The following is a 21,280-nucleotide window of genomic DNA, read 5'->3' on the forward strand; positions in this document are numbered from 1 at the left end:
TTCCATACAACATTTTTTGCAATTCCGAAAAACACCCATTGGGCTTCATCCATAAAGTACGTCACGCTAAAATCAGCAAAAATTTACCCTTCCCCCTCCCCCCCCCCCTTTGTTACGCTTTTCCTATACTTATAACATGCAATGTCACACTTGTTCAGACCCCCCCTCCCCCCTAGAGCACGACATACTTTATGGATGACGCCTTGAGTGAAATTTTATGTCAAATTTTCATGTATTTTGTCAATAAATCGTTTGAATCAAAACCTTGACAATTTTTTGCATAATATTAATCAGAAACAAGTTCAGAAACAATGTTCAATATATTTAAAATTTCCCTGGAATTCCCGGGATTTCCCGGGAAATAATAATAAAGCATATAAAATCTAAATGACAAGAATGAAAATTACTTAAATTCATTTTTGTAACTAAAGTCAACTACCTTGTTAACCCTTTCATTTTTTTTTAGTTTTTGAGGTGTTCTTTTTCTTTTGAAATATAATTAGAAAAGATATTTGGCTACACAATTTAAAACGTTAACAAAGTCGAAAATTTGATAAATTTAAATAATTTATTTTTAGTTTTGGTTGTTTTTGAAAAATTGATTTTAAACAACTTGAATGAGCTCCCATATTTTGCCGCAGTCACGTGCGCTCTATTGCAACATAATAATTCACGTGTATCGAATGCAATATTCGCAGACACCCATCATACTGTGTCCAGATCCGGCAATATAGACAGAGCTACAACTGCACCCTCCGGTGTCCGGGCCATCAGACAGACATAACGACATCGAGAATAGTTGTGGCTCTGTAAATTACTTTTTATTTTTTCAGTCAGTATCACTCCACAGTAGAAATTGTGGATCAATTTTTCATAATTTTTTGTGCTGAATTTGACCAGTTAAATTTCAAAAAATTCGAAAAAAAACTTAATAAATTTTCTCAAAAGTTGTTTTATTTGATTTCTTTGGAAATTAAAGTTTCGATTTCATTCAGTGTTCCGGTCCGCAATCTAGATATGAGTCCACTCTGAAAATTGAGCAATTTACTTGCTGCACGTTTGCTTCGCTTGGCGGCAAACCTCCAGTTGACAAACGAGTTGCAAATTCGGTTCAGTTTTTTTTTATTTCCATCTATAACTCGAGTTGTACATTTTGCCAACTGATGCCAATAGAACGACCAACTCGGGGATGCTGCAGCAGATCTACCGGTTACTCAACCAAACTGTGAATACCGCACCATCGACAAGGGGTCGTAATCGAGACTTTTTGCACACTTATGGATGGGGTATCGGGAGTGCAGTTTTGGGGCTCCAGGTTTGGTAGAGTGATTTTGTCAAATTGACAAATTTTTGTCATTGAAAACCACATTTTTCTAAGGATTCTAGGAATGTTATGAAATTCAATTGAATTCAACAAAACAATTTTGTATCAAATTTGTCAAATTTACCCTAGAATCATGGTACAAATTTGGATGCCGCCAACCGAAACGGCACCTACTCGAATGGAACCGTCGTGTGTGCGGTTTTGCGACAAATTACGAAAGTTTGCCGCCATTTATCACTATTACCGGTGCGGTGCACCGGCAAGTGCAGCTGCAACCGGTTTGTGTGAATAGAGTTTAGATTGCATAATTCACGTACGCAAATGTTCTACATTTCAAACTTTTCTTGCATAATATTTTAACTTTTCGAATGAAACCTGTGGAATATCAGAAATAACTTGTCTTTTCAGTAACCTTTTCCAAATTTTGACAAGGATAACGAGTGTATCTACTTAAACTTATCTCAACATCAAAAAAGACTTTCAAGGCCCCAGCATGAAAAATAAAACCCCCATCCACTTCGACCCAATCTGACAACCTTTCGCTTTGTTTCCCGGCTCGAACCGTTTTCAAGTATCATCTGGTACGAAATGAGCCAAAGGTCACGTTCCTTTCATTTCACGGTTCATTGAGATTCTTCTCCGATGCCTATGGTGTCGACCTCCTCTCCTTCCACTGCATTCCTGCTAGTTGTTCGACTCATCATTCGAGTGCAAATATTATGCTGTAACATCCATCGGCATCTGCTGGACCATGCTGCCATGTTCGTGATATTATATTTATAATTGTGTATTCTCGAGCAATCCGTGCGCTGCGAGATTGCATTACGTCACACTTTAGCATAGTCAAACGATGCTTCAAGTGATTCTCCCAAGTGCTTTCATAAATATCAAAGAGTGAACTCACCGGCTGACCTATGAAGAGATTGTCTGAGGTGGCGCCATGGAAATCTCTTTCTTTTCTTATTGTAGCTGTTCATCTTTAAACAAATTTAGATTTGTCAGCTCAGATATGATTGTAGCGAAACATTTGCTCGATTCATAACCCAAAAGACCTCATGCACCATCAATGCATTGCCGCCTCAGTCAGTCAGCCAGGCAAGGAACCGTTAACGGCGCATAAATATGCTCTCAGTCAACATGATGTGCCTGAGCATATTTACCTTTTGCTTGTTTGTTTTTACACTTCTTCACATTTCAAATAAAAGGAAGGAATTTTTTTTCATATTTTCACTCCATTCGTTGTGGGCCGCTCGTGTTCTAGGTTAACATTTCAAAAAGGCTTACCACTTTATATTTATATAATTTTTAAGCAAATTAACCTCTTTTATAACATTTCTCGTAAAATTTATTTGTTTCATAACAACCAAATCAAAACGAAGTCCAGAGCTACTACTTATTCCAAAGAGTACTAAAGAGGAGCAAATCGACGATGACAACCCGGGGAACAGTCGAGAGTGCCATCATCTCCAGCTGGCGACGACGTCGACGACGCCACCAAGTGACTGTTGATCTTCTTCCCCGGAGCTCCAGTTAGGGCTTGAAGGGTCGCTCCAAGAGAAAACCCCTTCAGAGTGACTCGTTTTGTACTCATGAGGAAGTTTTTTACATGGAACTGATAAGAAGAAGAATTATTTTATGAAACATTGTTTTTGATGGATTGTCAGACTATTAAGTTTTGTTCACTTAAATAAATAACAATACATATTAAAAAGTTCAAACTAATTGATTTAAAAAAATATACTTTTATTCTCCTAAAATTGTCAATTTATAGAATATTTATCGATTATAAAGTCGTTTCACATTTAAAGGAATAAGTCAAATATTTTTATATGACGATATTATCAATATTTTTACTAAAACATGTTTTGTCAAAATAATTACTAAAGAAGTGAACAAATTAGGCATTCTAACGGGGTGCAAAAAGAAGTTGGTTTGTTTGCATCAGAAATCGCTTTCTCTTTCTCGCAAAAGTTGTTTACCATGCAACTTCTAGCTCGAGTTCGATCTTTGTTTACTTCAGGATATTGTGACGAGGATTCATTCATTTTTGAGTTAAATCATTGTTTTCGCACTGCGCCTAGATTCAGACTCGATTTTCCGAAGGCCTCAGAAAAAAATATAAACATTGTCTTATTTTTGATTGTCGCGCTCGAATATGACCAACACTGCTCTGAAATATTGAGAAAATGCATTTGGTAATTCAATAGGCTCAAATTTTACCAAAATGGGATCGCTGAACTCGAAATTGACATTAAAAGTAAGAATAGAAAATAATACGAATGATACGAACAGCTTAAAAACCCGATGGTAAAATTGCATGCAAGTTGCAACCAACGGGTTTCAAATCCAGCACCGACAGTGCCATTAAGGACTGGTGCCTCAACCCGCGCGGCCATCAGAACGACGAAAATTGGAAAGAATAAACGCATAAATGAGCTTGACATTTCGGTCAAGATGGGCTACATATTCAAGGTGTAATATTACATTAAACTTCATGAAATTATGCACAATTTATTTTACACCAAGGCATTTTACACGTAGCTGGATTACTAAATTTTTGCTGTGATAAGTAAAAAAAATGTTCGTGATTCGACTAACCTTCGGATAAAATGACAAAAATTACAAAGGCTAAACTCGAGGGGAGCTTTGATTTTTTCAAAAATATTAAGACAAGGGCGAATGGTTTTTTTTTTCCAAATTTTATATAAAGGATTAGGTTGGAATTACAATCATCAATCACTTATTATTTTACTTATATTTTCATAGTTTAACCTACTCTTTCCAATGGTGCCAATCTCTGTGCTCCAACTTCAATTTTCCACTCTTAAATCTCGTTGAGACCCTTTATCTCCTTCGCGCTGAAAAGTCCTCAAAGTCGCTTTCCTTTGATGAAGAGAAGACTCTTCTTTTGCCCTGACGTCGTTCACAACGTCGTTTGGTCGCAAAAATCTCCTTGTACAAATCCCGCATCCCCACCAAGTCGTGATTTACAATTGTTTTCTTCTATTATTTTATTTCCCTGCTCTTCAGTCGCTGTCTGCCGACAGTCCCCGTTCCATTCCGTTTGGACTCCATTCATGACTCTTTTATTTCTTCTTTCCCCACAAAGTGCCCAAGAAAGAAAAGGAGAAAAAAAGCATTCAACATTTCGATTGCAGACCCATTCATGCGATAACGAGAGAGACCTATCTTGTTCCTTCCCCCCTTTCCACCCCTTCAATAAATCGTTGCCACGTGATTTTCCTCGCCGATTTAGTTCAAGTCCTTTTTTCTCTGATTTCGTCTTCCGTTCTGGCGGGCAATTTTGTCACACCCGTGATGACTTTTTGGCCTCCGGTGCGGAACGGATTTATTTCCGGGTGCCCGAACGGTCACACTTTTTTGGAGAAGGAGGGCGAGTCAGAAAATTTTGTTGACCTTTCGTCAGCACAAGAAGATGGAGCATTCAATTTGTCAGCAACTGTCAGCAGGCTTTCAAAATGTTGACAAATTATGTCATTAGGTCTGAGTGAAATGTCAACGTCTTAAGAAAAATCAAATCAATTTAAAAAAAAATTAAATTTAGTTTGTTAGGAAGAAAAATCGATAATTTTTCAACAAATTCAAAACAAATATTTACATTCCTCGCCTCACCTGCTCTTAGTTAAGAAGATTACAATCACTTTATTACGCTCTTATCTTTGTCACCCTTGAACATTCCATCATCTGATTAAGATGAAAGGCATTTAAATTGCCGCCATATTTCAGACTCCCTCCCCCACGGGCTGCCAAGTGCCCCGCTCCGTTTCACGTGTTAACCTCAGCGTGATGGGTTTCCGCGCGCCAAGTAAAAGTTCTAAATTGAATTACACCCTCCCCACACAAACACACACACGCAATGCCACCCCCTTTGCGCCTCAAAGTTTCACGTGGAGCTTAGCAGCGCATTCAATTTCCGCGGAAATCATCGTCTTCTATCAAACAAAAACTTGGAGACTTTGTTGGGGTGGGGGTGGGGTAGTGTGAGAATTATCACACATTTTAAGAATGTGAACTTAATTTATTTAGCGTATCCTGATAACTTTGCGTAATTTTTTACGTTTTTGATTTTTTAACAGCAATCATAACTACACCTGAGAAATAGTTTTAAAGATTTAAAAGTCTTTGTTCGGGGGAATTTTTCACTGGTCGGACTTCGCGAATTCTTTCGTGGTTTCGAGCGAATAAAGGGAACACGTCTGCTCGGTGCAAGAACGGTTTTACTTGTGTATTTCAGTGTCAAAGTGTCATAGTTTTGAGGTGTGATGGGTTTGGGGTTTACAATGTGTTAGTGTGGGTACACTGGGAAAAATGTGGACTGTAAATTTCAATGCAGCGCAATCATACTCCCCCCGTTGGGTCGTTAGAGTCAACATCCGGAAACAGGCAGATCCTGGTCACTGCCCGCTTGTACTCGCTGCTCGCCGTCTTCACGGTGACCACACGCACCACACCGTCCTCGCCGGGATGTGTGGCTGTGATGCGGCCCTTCTTCCACTGCTGGGGTGGAATGTTCTCTTCTCGCAGTAACACCAAGGCTCCAACCTTGATGTCCAGCACGCCGTCCTTCCATTTCTGCCGCTGCTGCAACGTGTGGAGATAGTCCGCAGACCACCTCTTCCAAAAGTGCTCTCTCATGTACTGCACGTGCTGCCACCTGGACAACCTGCCGATCTTCTCCTGCTCGTACGAGGGCTCTGGTAGGGCGTGAGCCGGTCGCCCGATCAGGAAGTGGGAGGGCGTCAAAGCCTGCAAATCGTTTGGGTCGTCCGAGAGGGGGCACATCGGACGAGAGTTCATTGTTGCTTCAGCCTGGGCCAGGAATGTCGTCATCTCTTCGTAGGTGAGTCGTGTTTCACCAACGACGCGCTTGAGCAGGTACTTCATCGCTTTAACTCCTGCCTCCCATATCCCGCCAAAGTGAGGGCTACGGGGTGGAATGAAGTGCCAGGTGATGCCTTTCGAACTGCAGAAGTCGGCCAGCTTGTCCTTGTGCACCTGGTTCTCGAACAGTTCCCGCAGTTCGGCCAACTCGTTTTTGGCACCGACGAATGTCGTGGCATTGTCGGAGTGCAGGTTCGATGGGAGGCCTCGTCGACTGGTGAACCTCTGCAGTGCTGCCAGGAACGTCTCCGTCCGCAGATCCGTGCACAGCTCCAAATGCACCGCCTTGACCGCCATACACACAAACACTGCTACGTAGGCTTTGTAGAACTTCGGCTTTCTGCCACTCTCTCGCAGTGTGAAGGGTCCAGCAAAATCCACACCGGTCGAAGCAAACACTGGCGCGGGTGTCACACGGTAGCTTGGCAGCTCACCCATCGGTTGGTGTACTTGTGGAGGTCTGTGCTTGAAGCAGATGACACAGTCGAAGGTGACTCGCTTGACCGTGTTCTTCACTTTGATCGGCCAGTACTGCTGGCGGATCATCGATACTAGTGCGTTTTGTCCTACGTGCAGGTTCAGTTCGTGCAGGTGGCGAACCAGTAGAGTGACGAACGGGTGCTTTTCGGGTAACAGGATTTGGTGCTTGCCGGCGTAGGGAATGTTCGAGTACTTCAATCGCCCGCCAACTCGAATCAAGCCATCGCCGTCTAGGAAGGGCGCAAGACTCGACAGCTTGTTCCGCTTCGCTTGTCCCGTACGCAGTTGCTTGATCTCCTCCGTGAATGCCTCCTGCTGGATGATCTTGACGATGGTTGTGGTTGCCCTGGACAACTCACTCGCCGTCAACGGGTTGCTGGGAGGATTCCTTTTCTTCGATCGGGTGATCTCAATAAACCGCCACACGTAAGCCCACGCGCGGTACAGTCGGTTGATGTTGCTGAGGCGATTAAAGTTGGTGCACGGCTTCTCCACGGTTACAGCAAGGACGACCTTCGCACTGCGCAGCTCCGGGAGATCTTCATCAGCCAGTTCAGGAACCTCGGCTTCGCTGGTGTCACTGGGCTGTCGCTGGTTTGGGTCGCAGTCCCACCAAAGCTCGTCGTCGATCAGTTCCTCGGGGTCCAGGCCTCGTGACAACGAATCAGCGGGGTTGTTCTCCGATCGGACGAATCCCCACTCGTAGTTCTGGGTCAGTTCGACGATTGTGGCCACTCGGTTGCACACGAACTCGTTCAGTTGCGCCGGGGACTTTTTCAGCCAGTTCAGACAGATCATGGAGTCGGAGAAAAGGCGCACTCTGTCGAACTTCACGTTCAGGGCTCCCAGCGTCTTGTGTGTCAGCTCTGCCAGCACCACCATTCCGCATGCTTCGAGTCGAGGGATCGTCGTGGGTTTCAGTGGGGCGACGCGTGACTTGCTGCACACCGGTTGAATGTTGATCGTGCCGTGTTTGAGCTCGCTCTTGACGTACAAGACCGCTCCGTACGCCGCCTTCGAGGCGTCGCAGTATCCAAGCAGCTCCAACTTCTTGGCGTCAGCCGGGATGACGCATCTCCTCTTCTTGATATTCCGCACAAGCACGAGTTGTTCGCGAAACACCAACCACCGCTGCATCTGTTCGTCCGGCAACTCGGTGTCCCAACCAAGTTTTAGCTCCCAAAGCTTTTGCATCATCAGTTTCGCCTTCGTTACCACCGGTCCCAGGAAACCAAGTGGGTCAAAGAGCTTTCCAGTTTCCGAGAGCACGATCTTCTTTGTGGGCCGACTTCCCTTGAGCACCAGGTGTGGAACGTTGAAGGTGAAGTAGTCGTAGTTCGGATTCCATATCAGCCCAAGCGTCTTGATCGTGTCGTTGATCTCGGAAGTTTCGAAGTCTACCAGCTTCTCCTGGAGCTCGGCCGGGATGTGCTTCAGGACTTCGGCGCTGTTGGAGCAGAATTTGTGCACGCCGAATCCACCTCGACTCAGCATGTCCTTCAGCTGCTCGTAGATCTCGACGACGTCAGCCGCCGTTTTTCCGCCGGTGAGAAAGTCGTCGATGTAGCTATCCTCCTTGACTACTCGAACCGCTTTCGGGAACTTGTCCGCCTCGTCCGAGGCCAGCTGCGTCAACGCCTTCGTGGCGAGGTACGGCGCGCTCGAACAGCCGTAGGTGACTGTTGCTAGTTCAAAAGTAGCCATCTCGTTTGCGTCGTTGAGCCACAGAACTCGCTGGTACTTTCGATCGTCAGGGTGCACTTGTACCTGTCGGTACATCTTGGGTACGTCCGCTGTGAGCACTACCTGATGCGTACAGAAGCGCAGCATGATCGTTACCAGGTCGCTCTGCACCGTCGGGCCCACCAGCTGGGTGTCGTTGAGGGACACGCCCGTTGTCGTCGCCGCCGAGGCGTCGAAGACCACTCGAACCTTTGTCGTTGAGCTGGCCTCCTTGTAGACCGCGTGGTGCGGTAGGAAGTAGCCCTCTTCCGGGCTGTGGTTCACTTCCTTCATGTGGCCCAACGCCACGTACTCCTTCATGAACTGCGTGTAGGCTTCTCGCTTGGATGGGTTTTTGGTAAGGCCGACCATCAGCCTCCCAAATCGACGCTTGGCGTTCTCGTACGAGTCGCCTAGTTGACTCTTGAGTTCATTGAACGGTAGTCGGACGACGTACCGTCCTTCGGCGTTGCGGCTGTGCGTCTCCTCGAAATGCTTCTCCACCGCACGTTCCGTCACGATCATCTTGCTGGAGAAGTACCCTGACTCCAATTCCCAAAACTTGGAGAGAGTACGGTTGACGTCCTCGAACGTGGTAGCCAGTTGGCAGACTCGTCTCTGCCCAGCTGGTAGCTTGGTCCGCGCAGGACCGCTGACGACCCACCCGAATGCTGTTTCGGCCAGTGTCGGGAAGTCACCGCCGATCTTCACACGCCCCTTCTTCAGGATGTCGTAGAACAGCTCAGCGCCGATTATCACGTCGACGTCGTCAGGGACATTGAATGTGGGGTCAGCTAGCTCAATGCCAGCAGGGAGGGGCCAAGTATGGGTTTCTACCTTACCTGTTGGTAACTCGGTGATCGAGGGCGTTACGATGAAGTCGAGCACGGCAGTGAAATCGCCGACTCGCGAAGACACCTTCGTCTGGACGATCTTGTTCGCCGTCGTCTTCATCCCGTTCAGTCCGCAGATCGTGATCGGGGGTTTCATCTCCAGCATCTGCATGTTCAGCTTTCTGGCCAACCTCTCCGTGATGATGTTGGACTCGGAACAGCAGTCAAGCAACGCTCTACAGGTCGTAGTCGCATTGCCGGAACCAAACACCACGATTTTCGCAGTAGACAGGAAGATCTGCTTCTGGGCCGCTTGCGTTTGCGTGCAGCAACTCACTGTGCGCTGCTCGGGAGCAGCTGGTGTTTCTTCTTGCTTCTCTGCGTCCACTGGGTTCTTCGGCTGGTCTGGTTCGGTATGCTTCTTGGGATTTTCGGGTCGCTCGCTGTGGAGGAGGCTGTGGTGCGGCTTGCCACAGGTCTTACAGTGCTGAGTCGATGCGCAGGCGTCGGCACGATGTTGAGGTTTAAGACAGTTGTAGCACATACCTGCCTTCTTCACCTTCTCAAACCGCTCACCAACAGGCAGCTTCCTGAACTCGGGACACTTGAAGACGGGGTGCGAGCTCGAACAGCACGGACAAGACTCCTTGTTGGTTTGCACGAACAGCTTCGTCTGCCTGGGCTTCGCCACTACCTGCTGCTGACCAGGGGCTCTCGGTGCCGCTTGTGACTGGCTCGTGCTGGCGTTGCTCGGCAACCTTTGGAGAACTCGGCTCCGATCCTTGAGGAAGTCGATTAGGTCATCGAAAGACGGAAGATCCCCACGAACTAGCGACGTCTCCCACAGCTTTCGGCTCTCTCGATCCAATCGCTTGCTGATCAGGTTGACGAGAATCATCTCCGACAGGCCCTCCACCGGCAGTTCACGATTCTTGAGGGCGTCCACATGCTTCGTGCAAGTCTCCACCAGTTTTCGCATCTCGTCACCGTTCTCTCGTGTCAGCTTTGGAAGATCCAGCAACGCATCGATGTGGGTATCGATGATTAGGCGCTCGTCTTCGTATGTGTCTTCCAACAGTTGCCATGCCGACTCGTAGTCGTTATTATTGATCACGTCTTGATCAATCTTGCCCACAGCGCGCCCTACCAGAGAGTTTTTCAGGTGGTACAGTTTAATCGCTGGCGATTCGTTGGGGTACCGACCCATCACTGTTTGGAACATGCATTTGAATGCGTACCAATTCTCTGGGGCTCCGTCGAAGGAAGGCAACGGCACGTTCAGGTGGGGGACGTTTTGTACTACTTGCGTTCTCGGGAGGAACTCTGACGCGCTGGCGTTCAATGTCAAAGCCCGGTTCGAATCAGCTTTCTGGAGATTGGCGATCTTTGTCTGCACGTTCACGTACAACTCACCGTGTAGGGCTTCGAAGTTCAGGTACTCCTGGTTCCACTTAACTTTGTCTTCCTTCTTGACGAGAGCGACGATTTCGCTGTGCAGCGTGTCGAATTCCTCGTTGCAGCGCTGCAGTGTTTGCAACTGGAGGTTGAGGTAGTGCACATTGTCCATCGTCCCGAGCGCCTCCTTCATGCGGAACAACTTCTGCTTAATCGTGTCCACACGATCGCTCAGGTTCTCCAAGTTGCGCTCCATTTTTTCCCGTTCCTTTTTCAGCCGATCCAACTCCTTTTGTTCGGCAATACTCAGCACGGCGCTTCCGGCTGGTAGCAACGGCTCTGGAAACTGTACAGCTTTTTCAACTGTCGTGACAGCGTCCTCACGATCGGCGCCCGATCCCGTTAACGCCGCTAGCAGATTTTTCCTTGTTACACTTCTCGTTACTCTTGGAGTAGCACTGATTTCTTCTTTTACTTTCTTTTGTTGTTCACTCATTTAGCTTTTTCTTCATTTGCACTCTCACTTTAGGTTACGTATAACCTCACACTTTTTTTTTTTCTTTCGCTCGACGAACTCGCAAGCACGGAGCTTTTCCTCTCTTCTTTCGCTCGACGAACTCGCAAGCAGGGAGCTTTTCCTCTCTTTTCACTTCCGGTGGCGAAGCGCCAGTCCGGGACACTCGACCGCGTGGCGATCAAACCGCACTTGGTGCGACACTTCAATACTTCACTTTTTCCTACCAATGGCGCAGCGCCAATCTGGGAGAAAATGACCGCTTGGCGACCTACGCACTTGGTGCGTCACTTTTCACTATTTTCTTCCAGACCGGTGGCGTAGCGGCAATCCGGTAGATGACCGCGTGGCGATCTTCCGCACTTGGTGCGTCTTCACTCTTTATGCGTCCGGGGGCGTAGCGCCGATCCGGGACAATTTCCGCACACGGTGCAGATTTACTTTTCGTGCTTCAAGAAGCCTCGCACTTCTTCCACACGTCTCTTTTGTGCACCACCGACGCGACGGTACAAAATGGCGGCACGCTTTGCACGTGATGCAAATTCGAGAACTTTTCTTGCACTCGCGACCGATCCGCGTAACCGAGTCACTTCCGAATCGCGAAATGTCCTTATCCGGTTCCGATAGGACCAAAATGTTCGGGGGAATTTTTCACTGGTCGGACTTCGCGAATTCTTTCGTGGTTTCGAGCGAATAAAGGGAACACGTCTGCTCGGTGCAAGAACGGTTTTACTTGTGTATTTCAGTGTCAAAGTGTCATAGTTTTGAGGTGTGATGGGTTTGGGGTTTACAATGTGTTAGTGTGGGTACACTGGGAAAAATGTGGACTGTAAATTTCAATGCAGCGCAATCAGTCTTTATTTGATTAAAAATACATAAATAAGCATTGTGCAATATATTGTGAATAGCTCGTCAATTTTATGAGTTTAAAAAAAATTACCTTTAATTTTTCGGAAAATTTTGAAGCGGGGAGGGCCTCTCTAATAATACTGTTTTCAAAAAGTTCATAAAATTTCCTAAAATATTGCCTCAGACAAATTGCAGAGTGGACCTTTGGTTGCTGAGATATACAGCAACTAGAAGAAAAGTTAACAGGAAAATTGTTGGAAAATTAAAGTCTCATCAACACAGCCCCCATTTTCTGCTGCCAATATCTCAGCAACTAATGCTCCAATTTCAATGTTAAAGCTAAGTACGGAGATCAGAAGGAAAGCGGTCAAGAAAAATACGCATATTTTCGTGAGTGGATGTGATTTTTAAATTCAATTCCTTTATTTCTGAAATTCTAAAATTCTTGATTTTTTAAATTTTTTGCATTTTGTTAACTGATATTTTTTTATTTGACTTTTATTTAATTTTTTTTTTGACTTTTTATACATTAGTACTTATAAGATTCTGATTTTTTTTTTTATTTTAGAATTTCTAATAAGGCCGCTGCAAATATTTTTCAAAGTTTCTAGTTTAAAAAATATCATTTAGATTTTCAAAACCTTTTTTTTAATTTTATGCTTTTGTATTTTTTAATTTCTTGATTTTAATATTTATGATTTTTTGTTTTTTTAGTCTTGAAATTATAAATTTTTAATATTTTATAAACATTTTTTTTTATTTTTAAACATTTTCATTTTAGATTTTCTAATTTTCTCAGCTTTGAATTTTTTTTTATTTTAACTTTTTTAAATGTTTGATTATACTAAAATGCAAAAACATTGCATTAACTTGGTAACTTTAGAAAATTGTTGAAACTTTTTAAATTTTACAATTATGAAAGTTTTGAATATTGAAATAATAGTTATTCTAAATTTCTCTATTGCTACATTTCTAAAAAAAATATTCCAGAATTGTAAAATTTAAAAGATTTGAAAATTTGAGATTTTGGCACAAATTTTATTATAAGTTTTTATCTATACTCCCCCCGCCCCCCCCCCCCCCCTTCAAATTTGGCCCGAAAAATCAAATATTTTTTCAAAAAAACATCAAAATTTCAAGGGAAATTTTAGTGCAATCAGCTGAAATCAATTTAAAATGCATTCCCCTGCGTTTAAAATCATTTTTACCATGTTCGGGTTGATTTTAAAATCTTTTGAATTATGAAAATTTTCGTTGTGTAAAATGCATTTTAAAACACTCTTTCCATACAAATGTTGAAACTATGGCTTGGTATTTATAAATTTATTTTTTGCCCTCCCCCTCGACCCCGGCAAGAGCCGAGGGACAAAAACTTTGAAAAATATTTGCATTGGGCTAAAAGCATAAATATTTAAAATCCTGGAATTTCTCTGTTTCTGAATGATTGATTTTTTTAAGATCTTGATTTGATAAATTGTTAAATCTTAAAACTTTGAAATATTGAAATTTTGAAATAGTTGATTTTTACTTTTTTTTATCTGCATTAAAAATTTTTGAATTCCTAAATTTTAACATTTTGAAGTTCGCAGTCTAAAAAAATTTTTAATAATTTAATTTCTGAATTTCAGAATCGGTATTTTTGCCAGAAAATTGTTATTGTTTATTGTTATTGTTTTTGCTGTTTTTTTTTCAATTCATTTTAGTTTTCAGCTTCTTAATATATTCTTCGTATTTAGATTCGACCAATCCAATATTATTAAATAATTAAAAGTTTTTGTCGTTAGATAGCTGACAAACGTCCCTTAACCTCATCGCTGAACTACACAAAACAACCGGCAAATGAAGGAAATTACCTCTTCCGTCTTTTTGCCTCTGACTCAATAAATAATTCACTGGTTCCTCCGCCCAAGTCGGGCCGCACCAATTTCATTATGCTCTCAAACCCAGTTTGAAATGCAACCAACTTCCAACTCTGGTTGGTAAAGTTTTTCGGTTGTTCTCTGTTTTGCTTTCATTTTAAACTCAATGAAATATTAAGTCCTTTCTGTAGGTACTAACAAAGCTTTTTGTTTTCTCTCCACTTTCAGACATTACACCGGGTCAGCATTAGCCACCACACCATGTCCAGCGGCAGTCGGAGGCGACATCCCACCAGGATGTCATCGATACCGGGTCCGGTTTGGGCCGCTCTGGTGCTACTACTTCCCCTGCTCGTGTCCGGCCTGGCCATGACCAACAGCGTGTTCAAAGCGTTCAGCAAAGATCAAACGGTCACGTCCAGCACGCTGAGCTGGGAAAAGTTCAACGGGGACGAGACCCAGCTGCAGTACGCCGTCCGGACGTACAACCTGGCGGACCATCCCCGCTCGAAGGAAATGACCGATACGGAACGGGTGGGTTCGGGGGCGGAACCACGTGGTGGTTTGGGTTTCTTTAATTAGGATAATTGAATTTATGCGCCAAGCCTCTCTCTGCTTGTTCAGGGCAGTGTTGCCAGAGATGTAAAATTCTTCTGGCAACGCTGCCCATCAAGTGTGGCAAAACTGCAAAGTAATAACTTAATATTCCAACCAACGCTCTACACCAGGGGTGCTCAAAGTTTTTGGAGGCCGGGCCAGATTTGAAGCTCAAATGAGCTTGCGGGCCAAATTTACAGAAAAAATTAAATATTTAAAAAAATGCAATGTCGTTATTTTAATTTAAATGTTTTAATTTCTGTTATTTAAAAAAAAGTCAATTCAAAATAATAGAAACTACAAAATAACGGTTTTCTATCGGTATTGTTGATTTTATTGTTTCAGGTAATTGAAGAAAAAAGTTTTAAGCTGAATGTACTTGTGTTTTCAATAAAGTTTTGTTTTTAAATTTCGAAAATGGTGACATTATATGTTGAATGAAAGAATGTAATGTAAGAAAATGTATTAAGCTTCCGTATAGTTCAACTGCAATCAATATTTTCAAAAGTATTATAATATATATATAAATATAATTAAAAATAAAATTTGTCCAAAAAAAAACATTTTAGCGAAAAAACATTTGTATATTTAATCGAAAATTCACTAAAATTCAGATTATTTTTCATAAACTCAAACATGCTTAAATGATTCTAAATGCAAAGGAATGCATATTTCATTAATTTCTGCTGATTGCACTTAAATTTAATTTTTTGAGGTTTTGAAGTTTTTTGAAAATATAATTATGCTCCTGGTTTTTCGAGCCAATTTGTAAAATATTTGCAACAAACTTGATCCTCTGATTTCCACATTTTGTCTGCCTGAATCAGTTGGTAGTCAATCAGATTCATTATCTAACTGTAACGAGTTTGAATCCCGAAGGAAGTGCAATGTAAGTTTGTGGGTCAGTTCATAAAAGGGTCGTTATGACTTGCAAATTAATAAAGAAAACTTATATTTTTGCAACTATTACAGAATTCTACCTAAGTCAAACTTGAACATTTTTTTTAAATTTTTCCAAAAATATTTGATGAAAGTTTTGGCGATATTTACTAGTTTAACTCACATTGAAACGTGTAAAATTGTTTTAATTAAAAGATTTTTTGAATAAATTATTTGTATCCTAAAGAAGGCATCAAAATTTTGATAAATCATAAGTTTTTATTAACAAAAAATTAAAAGATTAGCACATAACAGTTTAAAATAAACCTTAATTTTTAAAAAGTATAAAATCATTTTACAAGTGGTCAACGGGCCATTTTACATAATCATTCAAAATGGGTCCGCGGGCCACAAAGTATCAACTCGCGGGCCACGTTTGGCCCGCGGGCCATACTTTGGTCACCCCTGCTCTACACAATATGGTTTGACCCTAATAAGTGTTCGTCTTCCGTTCCGCAGTTGCAGCACGCCAGCTACGTGTGCCGGATACAGATCGAGGGCATCTACTGTGCCGGCCAGACGCACATGGAGGACACGTCGACCATCTGCCGAGCCTCGATCCAGTCGGACATCCGGCGGCATCGGACGTTCGAAGTGCTGGTGAACCGCGGTGGCGGCGGAAAACTCATCTGGAAGCCCTGGAACAAGTACCTGTCGGACAAGTTCCCGGGTGCGGTCAGTTCCAGTATTGGCAAGGTAAGAACCGGGAGGAGGAGTTGTGTGTTATGGCAGACAAATTGAAAGACAACATGGTCTGGCATGTAGATGTGGGTGGGTGTGTTTTACTAAGCTAATATCAGATTACAGTGAAAACAAGTGTGTGCAAAAATAGCTCTTTTGTTGGTTTTTGGAATCGTAATAAGAAAAGTCCATTAGCTGAAACGTCTTACTGTCACTCGTCAGCACGATAATACCACTTTACTGAAGGAGAACACTGAATACCTGTGGACAACGGCTTAGCTCTAATAGTTGGTAATCTGCTAATTACCGACTTCCTAAAACTTCAAAGCCAAGTACCTCCACCAAATGTAATTCAATGGAGACGCAAGGTAGTACCTTAAATATAAATTTACAATTAATCAGATCAGAAATCAAAGCTACGACCTCCTCAAGTACCATTTCTAAATTCCGATTTCCTTTGAAGCATCCTTGTCAAGAAAGATTTCCATCTCAAAAGCAGTACCGGGAACATCCCCGTTGAGCCATTTCCTCGGGTGTTACGCTGTCTAGGGCTGTCATCCGGGCGCCAGCTTTAACGATATTGATCGACCAGCAGCTGTTCAAATCGCTCCTGGATACCATAAAAGCTCCCAGCATCTCTCCCTCCACCCACGCACCAGTTCAAAGTATCTTTTTTTTGCTGCACAGTAAAAAATAGTGTAAATTTGGAAGCTGTAATTTTGGAAGGTTGAATATTACCTCTTTTATGATGTAATTTTACCTCAATTTAGCCAGAAAAAGTGACATTACACCAGAAAAGTGGTAAAATTACACATTTCCAGAGGTAAAATTACACCTTTTTTCTGACATAAAAGATGTACCCCTTCCCAGATGTAATATTACCATGATTTTTTTTTTCTGTGTGCTGCTTCCTACGTTTCCTACGATATCGTAAAAACACGCTTCCTTTCAAGAAGGTACAATATCGGTTACGATGGAGGAAAAAAGTTGCCACCTGGAAGGCATTCGGTCATTTTCCTACTTGAACGTTGAGGAAAATCCGAACCTCCACGTGGGGTGGCTCTATTGTCGGAAGCAAAAGCACGTGGGATGTCGATGTTGGGGATAAGCGAAAAAAAGCGTTTTGCTTCAGGCTTTGCTCATTAGCACCGCAGTTGTTCGTTATGGGAAAAGTTTGGTTTGTTTTGCTTCTTGTTTTGATGGCGCTTTTTGATTTGAATCAGCACATTCTGGGTAATTTTCTGCAACAGGTACATGGATGTAAGACTCTTGGATCTCGGAAATATTCAAATATTTAGGATTTCTGTTGAACCATGAAGCTTGAAGTAATGTTAACACTTGAAGTTTAGTTAAACGGTAACTCAAAGCTAAAAGCACTACTGGTATTTTTGTGAACATTATCTCGGAATCTTCAACCCACAAATATTAGTACTTAAGGCCTTCCAAAACAGATTGTACCAGAACTACTTGACCTGTTACATGTTCTTTTTGGGTTTCCATCCTCCTGAGAGCATTTTCTCACCCACAGCACTTCTATTCTAGTTTAGTTATACCCTTTTGGTATACCCTTCCCTCACTGGGGAAAAGTGTTAGCTATTTGTAACGTTTCGAAATAAAATACACAGTTTTAGGCTCATTACCGGAATCGGTAAAATTTACGGATTTTTCATCTGCTGGACAGTTCAGTAAACTGAAAAATACCATAATTGAAAATTTCTTAGAATAATTCGGAAATTAATTTCGTTATTGTTCATCGTACTACCGGTTTTCGGTAAAAAAAAACTTTCCGATTTTTCAAGTACCGAATTCGGTTAAGTAATCTTAGTATGTAAATTTTAAATTTATTGCAATCGTCAAGCTGGCTACTTCTTTAAAAATACTCACTTAGGGACCATCCATAAACCATGTGGGCTCCTTAGGGGGGAGGGTGGTTCAGCGATTGTCCACGCTCAATACAAAAAACATTTCTTTTTTATGGAAATTTTTCACGATGGGGGTGTTTGAGATTTCCAAAAAAGTGTTCACGTGCTTTATGGATGGCCCCCTATAGATTATTACCGATTTCGGTAAACTTTACCGATTTTTCAATTGTGTTCATTTTGACAGATGGTTTACCGATCTAAACTTTACCGATTTGAATTCGGTAAAAAAATATGTGTGTACATTTGAAAATTACAACAACGTAATACATTTAAGTGGACTGGCCACAACCCGGAACAGCCTTCAACGAAATATTCCCGAAGTCGGATCATAGCATATGGTCATAAAAACATTTAAAATCAATTTAACCGATTATTTTTCAAAGTTTCAAAACATTCCACCTTGAAGAGATGAATGCACAATGGTGTAAAGTCTCTATAATCGAAATGGAAGTCAAATTAACTGAAAAACTGCATTTTCCTGCGTTGATAATAATGTTTAGCATGTTTGGGCTCATTCAAAAAATATTAAGATTTTTTCTTGTACAGTACCGCAAAAAAAAATCGCGAAAAAAATGAGTTTCATCATTTATTATTGCAACACAGAACACAACACTTTTTCGTTCAAATTTTGAAACGAGAAAAAATATTTTCGAATAGCTGAGATTTTTTAGTATTTGTAGATTTAACTGCCTTTAAATGTTGAAAAACTTAAAAATTAATTTTATTTCAGCTAATTATTCCTCATTTTTCAACTGATCTCGAAAACATTTTTTATTCTTTTATTAAAAATAGCAGTTTAGCAATCTTTTTTTTTTTTTGAAAATCGAACAAATAGGGGAACGGCATACAATTCTCTCGTGCACCTATCAGCACTTTTACGTTTTATTGCAGCAAGCAAGCAAATGTTTGACAAATTGGTTATTGAAATATTAGAAATTAACGAATCGATGAAAATATGATCGAATCCTTAACCTTCCAAACTTTCCTTTTCACAATAAATAAATTAAATTACAAATTAAACACATTTTTGAACATTTCAGCTTAAAAATACCTTCTCATGACATCGACTTTAATTTTCATGAACATTTTTTTGTTCATCAAGCGAAAATCTATCGTCCAATATTGTCCGTTTCTTTCGAAGGTACACGCCGCGCGGCATTTCAGAATATGCCGCAGACACTGTTGCCAACGATTTTCTAAACTTTTGGTGCAATAGAGAACATTTCCGGCAACAATGCCATGCAATTCGAAGAAGAAGATCAACAAAAACAAAACGCACAGTATGGGATTTGACAGAGCGCATTTGCCGAAAGTGCGGCGCGTCGTTTCGAGGCTGGTTTGCCGCGTGTCTTTTTCGGGGATACGCGCAATAAATGCTTTAAACTGGTCTAAACACAATGGCTGTTTATACGACGACAAAAAGCTTAACATTTAGTTTCTAATTAGGCCGTTGCAAATATTTTTCAAAGTTTATGTTAAAGTTTGCATCGAAATGTTAAAACCTTGGCTTGTAATTTCCATACTTTTGATTGTCAACTGTTGTCAAACGAACGGGTTCACTTTTTAGTTTGACACCCCTTTCACACGGAATTCACACACACAACCAAACGTATGTTTTGATAGTGTGCGTGAGCTCCCTGTAAAAAAGTGACAGTGCGTCACTTTTTAGTTTGACTCTGACCAACCAACGGGGTACAAAATAAAAAAAAAGTGTCAAACGAAAGTTTCTTCTTTGACAGGTTATACCGTGGAAGTGGGTCAAACGCAAAATGTGGACTAGACTAATTGAGAATTTTTAAATTTTTGCATGAAAATAAAATAAAAGCTGATCATAAATATTTCTAGGTGCGTCTTTTATCGTAATGGATAATAATTATCGTGGGACCATTGAACAATTTGAATGATAATGGTTTCATTCTAGAGTAAAACAATGTGAAAAACATGCAACAAATAGAAAGTGACTGTAAAAACATGAAAAAATAAATAGACACAAAATAATAATAGGAGGGGGTAATATTAGCCACATACTATCAGAAACAAACATAAAGTTGATAAATGTAAATATAAATACTAAAAATGAAACAAAAAAAACATAAATCAAGAGAAATAAAGTTTTTGGTAGAACAAATGTTGCTCAAAATGAACTCTTAAATACGGGAAAAGTAAAAAAAATTGTGCAGTAAAAATTCAATTAAAATAACAACAACTTTCTCTAAGCAATTAATAAAATTATCTGCCAATCACATGTGGTGGACAAACAAAGACATAACAATTAATTCTAATAGAACAGAAATAGGTCCACGCTAACTTGACTCAATCGCAAATGCACGATAACAGCCATGCCCTTCCAGTTCTACTCCCTTATCCAATTGAAGGACATTTTCGCACGCGATAAAACGTGGCGAGTTTCTCCTCTCACCCATTTTTGTTGGTCATCAAAACGGTTAACAGCTGGCGATAAATTAATTACTTAATCCCACCCGACAGGTCGACGACTACTACGTGGCCCGGTACAAGCTGGACCACCACGGCCATCACCATCCGTACATCGTGGGCAACTACGACCCGCTGGAGAAGCTGGGTGGACGTATCTTTGCACCCCTGCCGGAGGCCCCCAACGCTTATGTGAGTGGGCTTGTTTTTGAATAATGAAGGACCGTTTGATGGAATTGGTTTTCATTGCAGGAACACGAACACGGAGAAATTCTGGTTGAAATTGAGCCCGTCCAGTACGAGCTGCGCAACATCAAGCTGAACAAGGTGAAGACGCTGATCAAGAAGAATATTACGAATTTGGGTAAGATTGTGAAGTAGTTTTTGGGGTCAGTTGTATTAAGTTTGAAATTTCAACAGGATCAACGGTGCTTTCCAACGAGGAGGACGGTACGAACCAGGCTGAGACGGTCATTACGTACGACTACGTCAAGGTGACGTACTTTGGCCGACAGCAGGGCGTTGGCAACGGCGTCCCGACCAAGGTGATTGATCCGAGGACGCAGCAGACGGTGGACATGTACTGGGGCGTCGAGTTGACCGAGCGCAAGTTTGAGGTTTGTTCGGTGTGGCTAAATGAAAGCAGTTGTTGTAGTTTTGTGTTTATTTCAGACCAAAGCCATCAACACCATTCTGCAGCCGGGAACGGCCATCAACGTGACTCTGCTGGGCAATTACACCGAAATGGAGGCACCTTACCACGCCAACCTGAAGGCGTACTACGACGATAACAGCGATCCGTCCTCGCGGCGGTTGAACGGATATGTGAG

The 21,280-nt window shown here is 42.1% G+C and overlaps 2 protein-coding genes across 2 annotated transcripts in view; one reads left to right on the forward strand and one right to left on the reverse strand.

Annotated features, from left to right (window-relative positions):
• The window catches only part of LOC120415416 (protein unzipped), a 98,330-nt gene that overhangs the window by 73,850 nt on the left and 3,200 nt on the right, over positions 1-21,280 (forward strand). The window contains exons 5-10 of the mRNA XM_039576945.2: positions 14,107-14,412; positions 15,874-16,110; positions 20,505-20,642; positions 20,703-20,814; positions 20,871-21,067; positions 21,123-21,275. Of these exons, the coding sequence (XP_039432879.1) occupies positions 14,140-14,412; positions 15,874-16,110; positions 20,505-20,642; positions 20,703-20,814; positions 20,871-21,067; positions 21,123-21,275 (1,110 nt within the window). The 5' untranslated portion in view covers positions 14,107-14,139. The remainder of the gene's footprint in view (positions 1-14,106; positions 14,413-15,873; positions 16,111-20,504; positions 20,643-20,702; positions 20,815-20,870; positions 21,068-21,122; positions 21,276-21,280) is intronic.
• LOC120415385 (uncharacterized) lies at positions 5,684-11,152 on the reverse strand. The gene has a single exon (XM_039576909.1). The coding sequence runs from the start codon at positions 11,150-11,152 to the stop codon at positions 5,684-5,686; it is 5,469 nt and encodes a 1,822-aa protein (XP_039432843.1).

This window comes from Culex pipiens, chromosome 2 (genome assembly GCF_016801865.2).
Source record: "Culex pipiens pallens isolate TS chromosome 2, TS_CPP_V2, whole genome shotgun sequence".
NCBI classification, from domain to species: Eukaryota; Metazoa; Arthropoda; class Insecta; order Diptera; family Culicidae; genus Culex; species Culex pipiens.